Genomic DNA, 17,101 nt, shown 5'->3' with positions numbered 1-17,101 from the left:
TTAAGTGTTCCTTTTATTTTTTGAGCAGTGTATTTCAACTCCATGTTGTAATGCAACAAAATAGAGAAAATGCCAAGGGGGATGAATACTTTTGCAAGAATCTGTACGAACCGAAGAGGACACAGCAATTTACTTGGTTAGAGATATTCACCTCTTCACCATTACTGAACAGTAAGTGTAGATCAGTGGTGTGACAGTGTACTATTGACAGAGCTGGAGAATGAGCTAGAGTCTGAGCAGAAGAAGAGCCAAGAGTTCCAGAAGGGTGTCTGCAAGTATGAGAGGAAGATCAAATAACTCACCTACCAGGTACTGAAACACAGCACCTTCATTAGCCATGGGGAAAATGTAGGAAGAGATCTGTCATGCAGTTCCCCAATGTTATGATTTTGCACTTCATTAGGTTCAAGTGATCATCTTAATGATGGATCATATTGCTGATTATATTATTTTTCTATGATGTAGTGATGATGTAATGGTGTAGTGCTTCATGCTGCCCCCTGCTGTTTGTTTGTCTCTGCAGACAGAGGACAGGAAGAACCTGGCTAGTCTGCAGCAGCTCATAGACAAGCTGCAAGCCAAGGTGAAGAGCTACAAGAGGCAGGCTGAGGAAGCGGTAAGTCCCCATACCACTTCCAGTTTACTGTTGTGTTACTGTATGGAATGGGGGTCTGTTTCCAAATGACCTACAGTGGTATGATCTAGTTACCTCCTCTCTCTGATCTCTCACTTTGTCCACTTCCCTCAGGAGGAACAAGCTAACTTCAACCTGACCAAGTTCAGTAAGATCCAGCATGAGCTGGACGACGCAGAAGAGGGCTGAAATGGCCGAGACGACGGTCAATGAACTTAGGTCAATAAACTCAGAGTTCGCACTCGGGACCAAGGGCCCAAGGTCAGTAGTACATTTTATGGAAGATACCGGTAAAGGTGTGATTTATCACATAACATGTGGCTAACAATTGAGGGAAAAAATATTATATTTGGATTTGTAACAAAAAATTCACTACACTCAACCAGTCAGCTGAAGTTGGTCTCCTCTGGAATATTTAGGGCATATAACTGAAGCATATTTAACTTGTGGATTTCAGTTTAGAGTAATCCAGAGGATAATTCCCCAACCAAAGATATCACAGCCAACCAGCTGCAACAGTTGTGGTGTGACTGCAATATAGACCAATAAAGACTTCTGAAAGCATTTATAGTACAATCTGTCTCATTACTGTCTGCAGTCAGTGTTGTGTGGAGGGATGCGTTGCGTAAAGGACGGAACACACCATAAGGAATGTCGGCCGTGTGCAGGAGTTTATCTGCTGGGTGTCGACAATAGCGATTCAACTTGTGGAATCTTCAGGAAATATCATTGTTTTTACAGCCTGACGTTCTGAGGCAAGATGACATTTGTTATTGTGTCCCATCAATAAGACCACTGAACAAAATACACCACACACATTCGAGAGAAAGTTGAGAATTTATTATGCTTATCCTTATATTAAATTCACAAACAAGACTTAAATAAATGAAGTCAACATCAACATTAGATGAACAAAAAGAGTGGAAAATGGAATCTTAGGGGGAACATGGTGGACTTTGCGTCAGGATTGAGAGTCGTATGTATAAGGTAAGTCCAATGCACACCTAACACTTCCTAGGTACAGATGGCTCCAGTGTGATATTGATGAATTACAAACAAGTGTTCATTTGATCACCACCCCCATATCCAATGTCAAAGCAAAAGCTCCATGTACAAAAATGATTTGATCATGTTTCAGAAACATGTTGAAGTCTAAATGATAAAGGTTTGCTGAACAAATTTCTCTAGGTACACACACAATCATGCTTTTTAACCCAGTCACTGTTATACCACACACAGTCAAAGGAAACTAACGTGCAATATATGGCAAAAAACAAAGATTTACATAAAATGTACCTACTGTAAGAAGGGTAGTACAATCAAATTCAAATAATTAAGCACCAATTAGCTATTTAATCAAAATATCAAAAAAGACCAACTGTTTCTCAACATGTATTGGATGTAGAGTATGAAGCCTGCTTTCTTAGCGTGAAGCAAATCTGCAAAACCACATTATGAATGGATTGCTTTTATACATTCATTCAAGTGAACATACGAAAAGGTTTAAGAAAAACATTTGAACAGGATTAGTTCCACTTTGACACACACTGAGTGACAAAGTGGTTCAATCCGGCAGGGTAGCCTAGTGGTTAGAGCGTTGGACTAGTAACCGGAACCGGTTGCAAGTTCAAACCCCCGAGCTGACAAGGTACAAATCTGTCGTTCTGCCCCTGAACCCACTGTTCCCAGGCCGTCATTGAAAATAAGAATTTGTTCTTAACTGACTTGCCTAGTTAAATAAAGATAAAATAAATAAATATGGTGCTGGGTTGAAAAATGCCATAGCTCAATCATTAATAATTTTCTTGGATTCTCATTTAAAATAAATCAACTATTTCACCTTTATTTAACCAGGTAAGCTAGTTGAGAACAAGTTCTCATTTACAACTGCGACCTGGCCAAGATAAAGCAATGCAGTGCGACATTCTTTTGTTGGAGAGAAGCAAAATGCTTACTGAGCTCAGAATCCATTTCCACGACAACGTCAGCACATTCTAGCCATAGCAACATGACCACACCCCCTATAGCCAATCAAAGGTGAAACCAAGCACAGGTGAAACCAAGCACAGAATCATCACACAAAGACGAATGAAGATTGTCTGTCTAGGCCCGTGGTGAGAGAAGAGAAGTCAAGAGTTAAGTGGTCCACTGGGGGAGCAACAATCAAGTGATGCAGCACAGAGTGGCTGTTTGGTTGAAGGCCATTCATGCTAAGAGGATTTAATAAACCTTAGGGCAGCAGGTTGCATAGCGGTTAATATCGTTGGGCCAGTATCCGAACGGTCGCTGATTCGAGCCAACCAGGTGAAAAATCTGTAGATGTGTCCTTGAGCAAGGCACTTAACACTAATTGTTCCTATAAGTCTCTCTGGATAAGAGTGTCTGATAAATGACTAAAATGTCAAACGGAACCGTTGTGAGAAGTGTCTGGGACAGAGAGAGTGGGTTTGAACACGAGAACCTGCATAGTTTATTATTCTATAAAACCACCCTTCACTTGATGGATACAAAGTACGGTACAAAATGTAATGTATTTGATCAAAAGTGTTAAAATACAATAAAGAATGCACACAATTCCAATAGTGCATTTTTTTTATCTACAATTTATTTATAACTAAAAGCAATTCTCTTAACAAGACACAAACAAAAATAGTGTCTGAAAAACAAAAAGGTGAAGTCATGAATGGGTTGGTGGCATCTTGGGAGTGGTACTTCCGTCCAAAGCCCCATCTCACCCACCACATGGCCCCACAGACTATGAACCATCAACAGATCCACAAGCTACCTGGACGGGCTGAGTAAAGCCACAAGCACTGGTCAACTAGATTCATCCTAAAAGAGACAGACCAACATCCATACAGATCAGTGAAGATGCTGTTAATTCAAAGACCACTGGACAAGACTGATGCCACCTCTGCATCCAATCATGATGAGCAGCCTTCTGTGGCATTGTGTTGTGTGACAAAACTCCACATTTAAGTGGCCTTTTATTGTCCCCAGCACAAGGTGCACCTGTGAAATGATCATGCTGTTTAAATCAGCTTCTTGATATGCCACATCTGTCAGGTGGATGGATTATCTTGGCAAAGGAGAAATGCTCACTAACAGGGATGTAAACAAATTTGTGCACAAAATTTGAGAAATAAGCTTTTTGTGCATATGGAAAATTGCTGGGATCTTTTATTTCGGCTCATGAAACCAACACTATACACACATTCGAACTATTGACTTGTACTGTGTGTATGAGTAGGTGTGTCCAAGGGTTTTTATTTTTACTATTTTCTACATTGTAGAATAATAGTGAAGACAGACATCAAAACTATGAAAAACACACATGGAATCATGTAGTATCCCCCCCAAAAAAGAGTTATATCAAAATACTTTATATGTGAGATTCTGCAAAGTAGCCACCCTTTGCCTTGATGACAGCTTTGCACATTCTTGGCATTCTCTCAACCAGCTTCATGGAGTCACCTGGAATGCATTTCAATTAACAAATGCTGACATTGACCTTAGAACGGTAGAAATCTGTCCAAATTATAAATTTTTGGTTCCAACCGCTGTGTCTTTGTGACGCAGAGTAGGTGAACGGATGATCTCCGCATGTGTGGTTCTCACCATGAAGCATGGAGGAGGTGGTGTGATGGTGCTTTGCTGGTGACACGGTCAGTGATTTATTTTGAATTCAAGGCACACTTAACCAGCATGGCTACCACAGCATTCTGTAGCAATATGCCATCACATCAGGTTTGGGCTTAGTGGGACTATCATTTGTTTTTCAACAGAACAATGACCCAACACACCTCCAGGCTGTGTAAGGGCTATTTGACCAAGAAAGAGAGTGATGGAGTGCTGCATCAGATGACCTGGCCTTCACAATCACCCAACCTCAAACCACTTTTGATGGTTTGGGATGAGTTGGACTGTAGAGTGAAGGAAAAGCAGCCAACAAGTGCTCAGCATATGTGGGAACTACTTCAATACTGTTGGAAAAGCATTCCAGGTGAATCTGGTTGAATACCAAGATTGTGCAAAGCTGTCAAGGCAACGGGTGGCTACTTTGAAGAATCTAAAATATATTTGTATTTGTTTAATTAACACTTTTTTGGTTACTACATGATTCCATATGTGTTATTTCATAGTTTTGATGTCTTCACTATTAAGTAAAGAAAAACCCTTGAATGAGTAGGTGTGTCCAAACTTCTGACTGGTACTGTATATATCTATTTTGTTGCATCGTACAAATAGATTTTTCCATATATTTATGTAATATATAAAAAAAGCTTCATTTGATTTCACCTAAAGCAAACCACCAACAAAGGAGTATTTCAAGGTCCAATAAATGTATATTTCTTTACTGTGGGGTCTGGGACAGGTGCAGTCTTCTCTTCTTCTCCTACAAAGAGAACAGGAGCATAGAGAGAAGATGTCCAGCATTGTAGAATCATCCTTATTATCTTCAGTAATGGCCCCCTGGCCAAGTTACAGACAGCATAGCAGCGAGTTGGTGTCCTGCCGCAGTCACATAGCACTTCCAGGTCGCTGGATGACCCTTGATCTGGCTATGCTCTTTGGCGGGGTCATCAACCATGATAGGTGTCCATACCACAGCAACCCCCGACAAGCCCAGCCCAAACTCTCCTAGGGTTAACACTCTAGCAGGTCCATGTCCATGAAGGGCTCATCTATGTAGCTGGCTATGGCACACAGAGAAGTCCTGTCTGAGCGCAGCAGCACTGACACGGTCTCATTCCAGTAGCTGAAGGGGATGCAGGAGCTCTGAGGGAGAGAACAAAACCGAGGGTTAGACTGGTGAAAGACAATTTCCCCAAGGAGGAGAAGGGGATATACATTCATGGTAAAAAAAATATTAAAAATCCTGACGTGAAACTTCTCTGCCCGCAAACATCTAGAACGCCTACTAAGAAGACCCCCAGTCTCCGGGCAAAGACAGATCAGATCAACTCACTTCCCCACATGCTCCTCTAACCCCTTACACTTGTGGAAATTGTCCTATATGGCTAGAGCCAAATTTAAATGTTTCTAACAAAATAACTATAAAAAGCATATGCATGACCATGGTAGCAACTGTTGGTTTTATGTGCATTTTACATTTACTGTACTTTTCTCAGCATTTGTCAATAACGAGATCTGAAAATACTATAGATACATTCAGTAACATATGAGAATTCATTGACATTTTTTGAGTCGGTGCATGATAAGAAAAACCAATGACAAGGGTTTGAGTGAGAGGTCTAACTGGTGTCTCCAAGTGGCCACACACCTCTCCAAACTGGGCACAGTTCCTAAGCAATTTCAATGCACTTTTATCAAGGAAAGAGCCTTCAACTTTTTGGTGCTTTTTTTGAGCTCTCCGAGCTTTGCAATTGAGGAACTGAAGCAAGCACACTTATACATTTCTGTTTGGAACACAGCTCCTGTGTCCCCACCATCACACAATTATTGTTGTTTGTGCAATCTAAAAATGTTCCATTCATTTGAAAGCTTTTTCTATTGCCAACATGGATAGTGAAGTTATAAAATACGATCTTACAGTGTTAGGCTTTCAAAAGACACTTCAGACAAACCGATTGTAATTTTGGTGCGCATAGAATGGAGTCATGAGTGTATTCAAGTGTGTGTTCGGTGGCTAATTTTCTTAACAATACGATGAAAATATGTTCATTCTGTTCAGTACAACCCAGGGCATGAAGCCATGTCATCCTTATAACTGTGGATCAAATGTAGCGACTATAAACATTGATACTGTAAATGACATGTTTTGACATATGGCTGTGGTTTTGACATATGGGTGTGGTTTTGACATATGGCTGTGGTTTTGACATATGGGTGTGGTTTTGACATATGGCTGTGGTTTTGACATATGGGTGTGGTTTTGATATATGGGTGTGGTTTGCTTGTATGACTTTGACATCAAAGCGATGTTTATTATAATCCTCAACATCTCATCTTTCAGAACACATCAACTCCATTCGATTTACAGCATTTCCCTCATTCAGACAACAACAAATGTACAAAAGTAGCCTAATTAGCGGAAGGAATAGGGGTATCTTGTCGTGCACGGTGCTCAAATTTATAATGGCTGTCAGTCAAAACCCATACAGCACTCAGAAGCGAAGAGCCTGAGCCCTGATGTCATGTATACTATGTTACTGTACAGCCACTGCATTCCAATTTTGGCACGGAGCAATGAAAACATCTGCCATTTTCGGGATGACGGTGTGTGACAGGAAAGGGCTACTTCGAAGCATTAAAAGATGTCAAGTTGAACATTGTTTGCACAACACCAGAAATGGTTTCTCATTTGAAAACGTATTTGTTTTTAATAAACAAAAAGGTGGTGGACTGCCTAATGAAAACATAGTATAAATGTATGGGGCTAGTTAATGACAGGCCGGCCAGTCTACAGGCTGCAAATAGATAGTATAGCAGAGAAAGCAGGCTTGATCAGGTGGGCTAATAACATTTGTAGGAAAGATATTCTGAATGTAAAATATACTATTGGTGAGTTTGACGGTTTTTCCCTGTTTGGGACGGATCAGGCCAAGAAGAGTACACTCACGTTCTCCAGACAAGTGCTGTCCTTATCCCTGTTGAGGTAGTGACGCTGCCAGAAGCGCAGCAGGTTGTGGAAGTTGTTGAGCAGGCAGCCGGGGTACTTCTCTGCATGCTCCTTCCCTCTCAGGGCTTTGAGATAGAAGGGCAGCTTGCCCCTCCTCCTGGCCAGCATCAGGACCACTAGGCTGGTGTTCAGACAGCTCACATTCTCCTGGGCAGGGCAGAGGGGGACAGGTGAGCACCACATGTGGGAGAACAACAGCCTCAAACCCTCAGAAACTGGGGTTACATTAATCTTAAAAGAGCGGTACAAGGTGGTCTTGCTCTCGAAAACTCTAGGCAGCAGTCTGCCTTCTCCCTACAGTTTTCTGCTATTAGCTTTGCCCACGACTACCTCATGTGAACTACAACCCCGACACTGTTTTAACTTTTAAAAACGTCAATAATAATCATTGCTTACAATATGGCTTTTTGAAACATATGGTCCTCATCTTTCGTCAGAGAGAAAGAATACTTCAAATACAGATCCATACAGCTACGGAGCCTCCATCTGACCAAACTACACTGTAGCAGTTACAGAACCATACAGCTACGGAGCCTCCATCTGACCAAACTACACTGTAGCAGTTACAGAACCATACAGCCACGAGTGCCTCCATCTGACCAAACTACACTTCCGCTACACTTCCTGAGTTGAGCCGAAACACCCGTGTGTAAGTGTATGCTAGATACAGTTGAAGTCGGAAGTTCACATACACCTTAGCCAAATACATTCAAACTGTTTTTCACAATTCCTGAAATGTAATACTAGTAAAAATTCCCTGTCTTAGGTCAGTTAGGATCACCACTTTATTTTAAGAATGTGAAAATGTCAGAATAATAGTAGAGAGAATGATTTATTTCAGCTTTTATCTCTTTCATCACATTCCCAGTGGGTCAGAAGTGTACACTCAAATAGTATTTGGTAGCAGTGCCTTTAAAGCTTCCCACAATAAATTGGGTGAATTTTGGCCCATTCCTCCTGACAGAGCTAGTGTAACTGAGTCAAGTTTGTAGGTCTACTTGCTCGCACACGCCTTTTCAGTTCTGTCCACAAATTTTCTATAGGATTGAGGTCAGGGCCTTGTGATGGCCACTCCAATACCTTGACATTGTTCTCCTTAAGCCATTTTGCCACAACTTTGGCCAAACAGTTCTATTTTTGTTTCTTCAGACTAGAGGACATTTCTCCAAAAAGTACGATATTTGTCCCCATGTGCAGTTGCAAACCGTAGTCTGGCTTTTTTATGGCGGTTTTGGAGCAGTGACTTCTTCCTTGCTGAGCGGCCTAACAGGTCATGTCGATATAGGACTCGTTTTACTGTGGATATAGACACTTTTGTACCTGTTTTCTCCAGCATCTTCACAAGGTCCTTTGCTGTTGTTCTGGGATTGATTTGCACTTTTCGCACCAAAGTACGCTCATCTATAGGAGACAGAACGCGTCTCCTTCCTAAGCGGTATGACGGCTGCGTGGTCCCATGGTGTTTATACTTGCGTACTATCGTCTGTACAGATGAACGTGGTACCTTCAAGCATTTGGAAATTGCTCCCAAGGATGAACCAGACTTGTGGAGGTCTAAATTCTGAAGTTTTGGCCGATTTCTTTTGATTTTCCCATGTTGTCAAGCAAAGAGGCACGGAGTTTGAAGGTAGGCCTTGAAATACATCCACAGGTACAACTCCAATTGACTCAAATGATGTCAATTAGCTTATCAGAAGCTTCTAAAGCCATGACATCATTTTCTTGAATTTTCCAAGCTGTTTAAAGGCACACTCAACTTAGTGTATGTAAACTTCTGACCCACTGGAATTGTGATACAGTGAATTATAAGTGAAATAATCTTGTTGGAAAACTTACTTGATGTCATGCACAAAGTAGATGTCCTAACCGACTTGCCAAAACTATAGTTTGTTAATTACAAGAAATGTGTGGAGTGGTTGAAAAACAAGTTTTAATGACTCCAACCTAAGTGTATGTAAACTTCGACTTCAACTGTAGCTAATGAGCATAGGTGGTCGCGTCTTGTCTGTTTTTCGTAAACAAGCGATGTAACATGGAGATATGGCCGTGTGGGAACACTAACAAAGGTGTACCTTTTGTTCAAAATAATAATAATCTCACTGATATGAAAGATAAGGTCTTTAAACTTCCAAAACTGTACCGTGACGTGTTAATATTCAGATTGAGCAACGGGGTTTTAACAAAACTCCCCCGTACAGAAGACGCCTTCGTCCTTTGACTTATGTGTAATGTAATGTAACAGAGTCATGATCAAGGGCTCAAGGTTGTCCAATCCTAGCAAACATACTGGGAAACGTTATTCTTCTTTCTCGTGGGCTGATGTGTGTGTGTGTGTGTGTGTGTGTGTGTGTGTGTGTCTGTGTGTTTTTTGGTGTTAGAGAGAAAGAGGGAGGAAAGACCTGTGTGAGAGTCTGCACGTTGATGATGTTGACCAGCCTGAAGAGGAAAGACAGTCTGTTCTCCACCTTGGCCAAGTAGGACAGCAGACAGCATTCAGACAGCACCTCCACCACTGCAGGACCACAGTCAGCAACAATTACATCATAAACAACACCTTTATAATGCAGTCAAGGCTTCAATTTATTCAAACATTGGCAGCTTGAGATCATACATCTGACCCGCTCTCATTGGTCTATTCACTTGCTATGGGAATGAGTGGGTGTTTACCTTTTCTGTCCTCTGTCTGGGTCTCGAAGCGGTCCAGGGAGAGAATGATGCAGCGCACCAGCATGTTGGAGTCTATCAGGGAACTGTTGATCTGGCTCATGAAGGTCTGGAACTGCAGCCGAGCCAAACAGAGGGATGGGACACCCAGCATTATAGAACACACACAACTCTGGGGACAATGAGGACTGACAGGGTCCTCTCACATTGTGGGGGGGGTTGCTATTTACTAAGTGTTTCACCTTCACCTTGTTATCTGTGCTGACGTATATGTTGAACCTCTTGAAGGCGTCGATGTTGAACTTCATGAGTTCCCCCAGGAGGTCGAAGTAGCTCTGCAGGACATCTTTGGACTTACAGCCACTGTCTATGATGCAGAACAGCATGTTTTCTAGAAGCCCCCTCTTCAGCAGAAACATCTGGTCTGCATAGGAGGTGGCTCCACGGAGGAAACTCTCCACTGCCCTGGCCTGCCAGAACCTGAAGGAGGAGTCTGGAGGCTCCTTCTTCATGACAGTGAGGAGACGAGTGAGGAGACCTTTCTTCCCATCACACACTAGACTCCTGCAGGAGCACAAGGAGACAGGAAGAGGGCATTTGTGTGACACACAATATAGTATTTAATTTGAGTTCAGAGAACATAATGCCTCTTTTGCACTGTAGTGTGAAGTATTGAGGGTGGAGTTAATGATGGGAATAGATGATGGAACCAGATGATGCATACCTGTCTGTATTGACTAACGCCTCCACCTCTGGAATGTTGGCCTTCAGAGAGATGGCACTCAGCTCGTTCAGCTCCTGACTGTTTAGAAGCAGGTACTTGTTCCTGAAATAAATGAAATGTTGTGTGTTAAATTCAAGTGAAGCTAGCAGGGAACTTTCAGTCAGACGGTTTGAAAGTTACTCACTCATGGTGGTCGCTGAAGCTCTGGAGAAGCCTCAGAAACTGGATCTTGAAGGATATTTCCTAAGGGAAGGACAGAATCAGAGTGATTAACATTACAATGTTTATAACACTGCAATGGTAATATGAACCCAGAGCAAGGATCCCCCAAAAATGTACAGTGATAGCGGAGTTTGAGAGGAGTGCACTGCTTACAGGACTGCAATCACAGTTCTCATTCTGGCCATGCACCACATGATTGGATAAGGTGTACTTCCTCCAGATTAGCTTGTCAAACAAGTTGTTGAGACCTGGGATCAGACGGAACTCTGCTAGCATCTTGTGTACCTGAAGAAGAAACATAAATGGTCAAATAAATGCAAACAGACAGGAGTGGCTACTCCTACGAGAGCCCTGCATTGGGTGAGTTATCTGTTTTGGCCCCTAGCCCCTCACCTGGTTCCTATGACTACCCATAAGCAGCACACAGAGCACGTACAGCACCTCCACCTTGTACATGATCTCATGGACAATCTTCATGGACTGGGGCAAGCGGTGCATGAGAGTACTGGTGGCCAACGAACTCTCGTCTGACGACTCTGTGGAGGAGGCATAATAGGATGACAAAGATGTAATGAGATGTTCATAGATCGACAGAGGTACAAGGGTAGGTGGCAGAAAGGTCTTCACGAAATGGATCCGTGGATTTCCCACTGAGACCCGATTATGCATAAATATATATTTTTTAATATAGAGACCCATTCCAAACAGACCAGAGGACAACTAGACCTGTTCCATATAGACCTTGTCGGATCCAGACCCGTTCCGAACAGAGTGTGGTAAGCAGCAGGAAAGTCATTTTTTAACCTACTTTATTACCCGGAGATGATAAAGCGTGAGGAGTGAGAGAGAGATGCCGATCTGCCAGGCAGGGGGGGGGCGTACCATGGGGAGCACGGGGAGCAGGGAGGGAGCGACAGCAACCAAGCTGATACGCGCTAGAGTAGATAGTTGCCATAGCTAGGTTATTTATCATCCAATATGATCATGTAGTACCGGTCTTAACTGCATCAAACTGGGAGAAGCTAGTTAAGCTAGCTAAAGGCTAATTGAGGATGCAGTGCATGCACTTTCTGATCTGACAGTTACAAATCACAACAACTCCATTTAGAATATTAAGTAGCAGCCTACCTGTTGGCTCTTGGTCGATGTAGCCTATCTTGACTAGATATCTCCTAACTTTTGCCACACACGGCGCCTCTATGACTGTAGCCTATTGCCGCTTTGATTACTTATGATTGGCCAACAACAAGCTACACGCGCCACACTCCACTCTCTGTATAGTACTATAAATAAGCATTTCATAAAGAGAATGGTTAGACCTTTTCAATGATAACTGACGTTTAAGGCAGTGGTACAGAGCAGGGGAGAGGCTGCTGACCTGTGCTGGTGTGCTCAGCCTGCTCCATGGCCATCTGCATGAGGGCGTCCAGCACCAAGGCGTTGTCAAGCCACGTATACCAGTCCTCCACCTCCTGCAGGAAGTTAGACGCCCCCGTGGCCTCAGACACCTTTCTGGTGGCCAGCTTACACAGGCGCTCGATGAAGCCCGGGATGTTTAGGAGGGTCACTGGGAACAAGGAGGCAGCAGAGTGGGCTCATTCAAAGATCATGTACTCTACTACAGTTTTAGGTTAAGGGCTGAGAAAACTTTTGGACAGATTAAGGGCATCAAATCAAATAAATACTACAAATCAACAGATTAATGAAACAAATCCTTCAACAAGACCCAATGATAGGGTAATTGATCTAAAGAAAAAGTTTCTGTATCCCTGTCCTACCTTGGTTGTCCTCTGCACATGAGAGGCTAGAGTCTTGTTTCTGCTGGGCATTCTTGGCCAGCAGGGTGTGTTTTTCATCATTCCCCAAGTCGGGTTCTGAGACTGTGACAGAGAGGATGCGGCAGAAGTTAGCCAGCTGCTGCTGGTCAAAGCTCTGGACCAGACCAGACAGGTTAGCAATCCCTTCCAACTGGATCATCGCCTGTGGCAGAAAGAGGACCAACATATGGGTCACCATTGGCAATAAGATGACCATGGGATATAAAATCTCCACCCAGCGCAAACCCACAAACTCTCTCGAGGTGAGCAATATTGTAAAAGATTTTGATGTGAAGTTCCTCTGACCTTCTTAACTCCGAGAATATCCTCGATTAAAGTGGCAGTCTGTAGAAAAGTCTTCTTATTCGTCATCAAGGTAAAGAGAAACAGGACAAAGTAGTCTCTGGCTGCAAGGCTCTTTGTTACCCCTTCCTTCTGAGAAAATTAGGGGAGAGATTTAATGATTAATGAATGATTATATTAAAAGGGCAGACATTATTCCTTTTTTTAACGAAGTGATGTTCTGCGGCAAGTATACTTACACATATGCAGCAGTTGTAAAGAACACTAAGGCAGTCATTGACCAAGTCATCATTCACTGCAGGGACAAAACATAATGAATGTACTTTATTCTCCCGGATAGTCACCAGTTGAAGTATCCTGGGGTAAAAATGTTTTGGGGATTTTCAAGTCCCTCAGTTGAGACCTGATCCCCCATTTAAGCTGGGCTGAAGTGCATTTGGGTATACCTTTTTTTACACACTCATGAATATCAATGTTCCCCTATGTGAAAAGCGCAGCCTTTGAGGTTATATCAGACCTAAACATATCACACCTGACTTTTTCTACTTACTTTTAGGTTTCTTCTTTTGCATAGTGAGTGTAGGCCTCATCAAGATCTCTACAAGCAGCTTTTATTGGAGGAAAAAGAAGCAGCAATGAACAAACTTCATATCCCACCTGATAATATCTCAGAAGGCACTGATACACAAAGACACTGCAGGATGAGGTAACATGGTTGATTCAAGACATACAAACAGGTAACTGACATGTTTCCACCACAACACAGAACATAGGAGTAACAAGCGCATAATAAACCGCATGTTAACTTACATCGACTCCACCAAAGAGGTCAAAGGTGTATGTGATGGGAAAGGTTGATTCCTGAGCACTCTTCCTGTCTTCTGTGACAAAAGACATCGCCTCCATGGAAAGTAGGGATGATAGTTCCTGTTATGAAGAACTGATAATTAGGCCTAGTCTTAATCTTAGAGTAAATGGCCCAAAATCAGCAAGGTTAAAGCCTAGGAGCTTTACTGATGTAGTGGTGTGTATACTATGTGGGTACCTTTAGTACACTGTGTGTGTAGGAGAGGTCACTGTTGGGATGGCTGCTTTCATGGAGCTCCTGCAGCAGCTTGGGGATACTGTGCCATTTGGCCTGCTTATCCCTCTCCTGGAGAAGAGCCTCTGGGAGCTGGAACAATGAATTAATGGTCAATACAGGAAATATACATGGACAGCTTAGAAAATGTATCCAGTATGTTACGGTGTCAAAAGAACACTGACAGTTGATCATTTTACCCTACCCTCTGCACACCCACACAACCTCAAATCAGATTAAATAAGTCTAGGTCTTCGATGTTGGTGCCAAATAAACACATCCTCTCCTAATTCCAGTTGCAGATGCTGTCTCTTGGCACCGGTTAAGTCTGAAGTTATTTCAAATCATGCCCAACTGAAATCCATCACAAATGGAACACAATACATAACTTTCAGTTCTCATAGCTCAATTATTACGAATGAGGCTCAAACTTCCATTTCAGACTTTTTATTGGAATCAGTGGAGCAACACATAGGCCTTTGGGGCAAGTTGTCAGTGAGTTGAATAGGTCAGTTTTCACCACAATGGAATTCAATGGGCTGGGTGTCTGAAAGGAGAATTCTAGAGCTAAGTGCTTTTCATGTCAAATATACAATTCAAGGAGATTTAAAAATCACCACCACAGAATTCGGCAAATCAGATCATGACTCTGTTCTCCTGCTTCCTGTACACAAGCTGAAGGTCAAACAGGAAGTAACCATGAGAAATGGTCATCAGAATCAGAAATTATGCTTCAGGACTGCTTTGCTAGCGCTGATTGGAATATGTGCAGAGACTCAGTCAATCAAGTCAACGAGCTAACCTCCTCCGTCACTGGCTTCATTAGGCAATGCATCAGAGCGACGTTGCCCCCAAAGTAAAGGTTTGCTGCTTCCCCAATCAAAAACCCTGGATTAACACAGAGGTTGGCACTAAGAGAAAGGACAGGGCTACCGCACAGTTCTATCACAGACAACCCAGATGCTAGGGCTGAGGACAGGAACAAGATGTCATGCTACGACATCAGCAGATTCATCAAACGAGCAAAAGGACAATATAGGAATAAGGTGGAATCATATTACACATGCTCCAATGCCCACAGCATGTGGCAGGGATTACAAATGAAGACCCAGCGGTGATCTGCCCAAAAATGCCTCTACCAGATGAACTCAATGCATTTCATGTACGTGTCGACAATAACACCGTGCGTGAGGGCCCCCACTGAGGACTGGGTCCACTGAGGACTCGGTGACACTCGCAAGGCAGTAGGGGCGGACGGTATTCTAGGGTGTGTTCTCAGAGCATGCGCAGAACAGCTGGCCGGCATTTTCAACCTCTCCCTGTCCAATCTGTAATCTTAAACTGACCCAAGAACTCTAAGGCTTCATGCAACAATGACTACCACCCTGTAGCACTCACATCTGCAATGATGAAGTGCTTTGAAAGGCTGGTTACGGCAGATATCAAGTCCATCACACCCTATACCTACTAAAATGTGCATACTGACCCAACAGATCCATAGACGACGCAATCTCAATTGCACTCACCCACCTAGATAAGAAGAATATGTACACTATATATATACACAAACGTATGTGGACACCCCTTCAAATTTTTGCTATTTTGGCAATTTCAGCCACACCAGTTACTAAAATCGGGCACACAGCCATGCAATCTCCATAAACTTTGGCAGTAGAATGGCCTTACTGAAGAGTTCAGTGACTTTCAACGTGTCACCATCATAAGATGCCACCTTTCCAACAAGTCAATTCGTCAAATTTCTGCCCTGTTAGAGCTGTCCCAGTCAACTGTAAGTGCTGTTATACGTGCCCAGTCACAGTCCACAAATGGGCGTGGCTGGTATCGTCACGTAATCACCCGTGCTGTTCATCCAGTATAAACCCACATTATTATTAGCCCTAGTTAGATAGATGGAAGAAACAGCCTGTCTGAATACAATGTAATGGTTTACTCCCAATCTGCGGTTGAAACCCATAACCAAACTTGCTAACTAACTGTTTCGTTAACCAAACTTAAGGGCATTAGCTAGTAGTGCACACTTTCAGTTGAAGAAACCCATGTTGACGTTAGCCAGCTAATATAACATTGGGTAATATAGCTAGCTAGAGATGCCAATTGCATGTATAAATGCGAACGAACCAAAGACGTTAAGCTAGCTAATAGTTAGCTAAAACGGGCATCCTGGATCAACAAAGGAGTTAGCTAGCTAGTGCAGGCTACATGGAGGTTCTCAGCTGGCACTGTGTAACTAGTTCACGGTGTATATTCCAACTTTGTCATAAATGAACACATTATTTTGGAACACAGCCATCTAATGTTAGCCACCTAACCAGCAAGACAGGCAAACAGCTACTTCATCCAGGCATCCTGTGTGTGCCTGTACTGTAGCTAGCTAGTTACTGTACTACTAGCTCTCTGCAGGGTTGCAAATGCAGGTCCCAGGCTTGATTGAGTCTTGCTCCCCCTTTTCAGATCGTTTCATTGTCAAGACATGGCACTAGTTGTGTCTTACCTGTGTCCCTCGGCTGAAACCCCGGCCAACGATCTGACTATGTCTGATCTTTGCAATAATATTTCCATTACGAACACTTCGTTTTCCTCCAGTCCAAGGGGACTCCAACCCCAGAAGCGTCGGCATTATTTGTTATCCCTGAACTGTTCCAAGCAGGAAGATTTAGCTAGCTAGATCTCATCAGATTCCACAGTCACAAGGTCAAAATTGGCTACAATTTGTTTGTGTTAATTCAAGGTTAGGGCTAGGCATAAATTAGCGGTTAGTTTTTAAGAAGATCAATTGTAGAAATGGGCGGTGTTTATGACTTTGTGGCTATATAAGCTTGTGACGACCGCTAAGTCTTGATACACATATTCAAAAGTAGCGGCATCTAGTGGTAGGATTTGAAAATAGTTTTGACATGGGACGCTTTCTCCGTGTGGCCCAGATAACTACAGCATCTGTTGTCTTGTTTTGATGCTCTTTTTTGTATGAAAAGGTTGGCAATGACAAGAAACA

At 42.8% G+C, this 17,101-nt stretch overlaps 1 protein-coding gene and 1 long non-coding RNA gene across 4 annotated transcripts; one reads left to right on the top strand and one right to left on the bottom strand.

Annotated features, from left to right (window-relative positions):
• On the top strand, window positions 1-1,192 carry LOC110495192. 2 transcript variants are annotated; one of them, XR_002469399.2, is made up of 4 exons: window positions 1-309; window positions 524-616; window positions 749-895; window positions 1,092-1,192. It is a non-coding gene; the product is annotated as an uncharacterized LOC110495192 (long non-coding RNA). The 2 variants fall into 2 exon arrangements; XR_002469398.2 differs by having other exon boundaries at window positions 1-616.
• A 3,544-nt stretch (window positions 1,193-4,736) lies between these two features.
• On the bottom strand, window positions 4,737-16,937 carry LOC110494553 (short transient receptor potential channel 4-associated protein). 2 transcript variants are annotated; one of them, XM_021569723.2, is made up of 17 exons: window positions 16,601-16,937; window positions 14,053-14,181; window positions 13,818-13,934; window positions 13,558-13,615; window positions 13,247-13,302; window positions 13,011-13,139; window positions 12,666-12,867; window positions 12,266-12,454; window positions 11,281-11,423; window positions 11,041-11,172; window positions 10,850-10,908; window positions 10,666-10,767; window positions 10,190-10,505; window positions 9,945-10,056; window positions 9,677-9,789; window positions 7,218-7,424; window positions 4,737-5,413 (listed from the first exon to the last, which is right to left on the bottom strand). In XM_021569723.2, the coding sequence occupies exons 1-17, from the start codon at window positions 16,724-16,726 to the stop codon at window positions 5,282-5,284; spliced, it is 2,322 nt and encodes a 773-aa protein (XP_021425398.2). In that variant the 5' UTR covers window positions 16,727-16,937; the 3' UTR covers window positions 4,737-5,281. The 2 variants fall into 2 exon arrangements, with proteins under 2 accessions (XP_021425398.2, XP_021425399.2); XM_021569724.2 differs by having other exon boundaries at window positions 13,011-13,136.
• Window positions 16,938-17,101: the final 164 nt, after the last annotated feature.

Source organism: Oncorhynchus mykiss, chromosome 17, assembly GCF_013265735.2.
Source record: "Oncorhynchus mykiss isolate Arlee chromosome 17, USDA_OmykA_1.1, whole genome shotgun sequence".
In the NCBI taxonomy this organism is placed as follows: Eukaryota; Metazoa; Chordata; class Actinopteri; order Salmoniformes; family Salmonidae; genus Oncorhynchus; species Oncorhynchus mykiss.
Note: the sequence above shows the minus strand (reverse complement) of the source record. Positions and strands in the feature narration are given on the sequence as shown.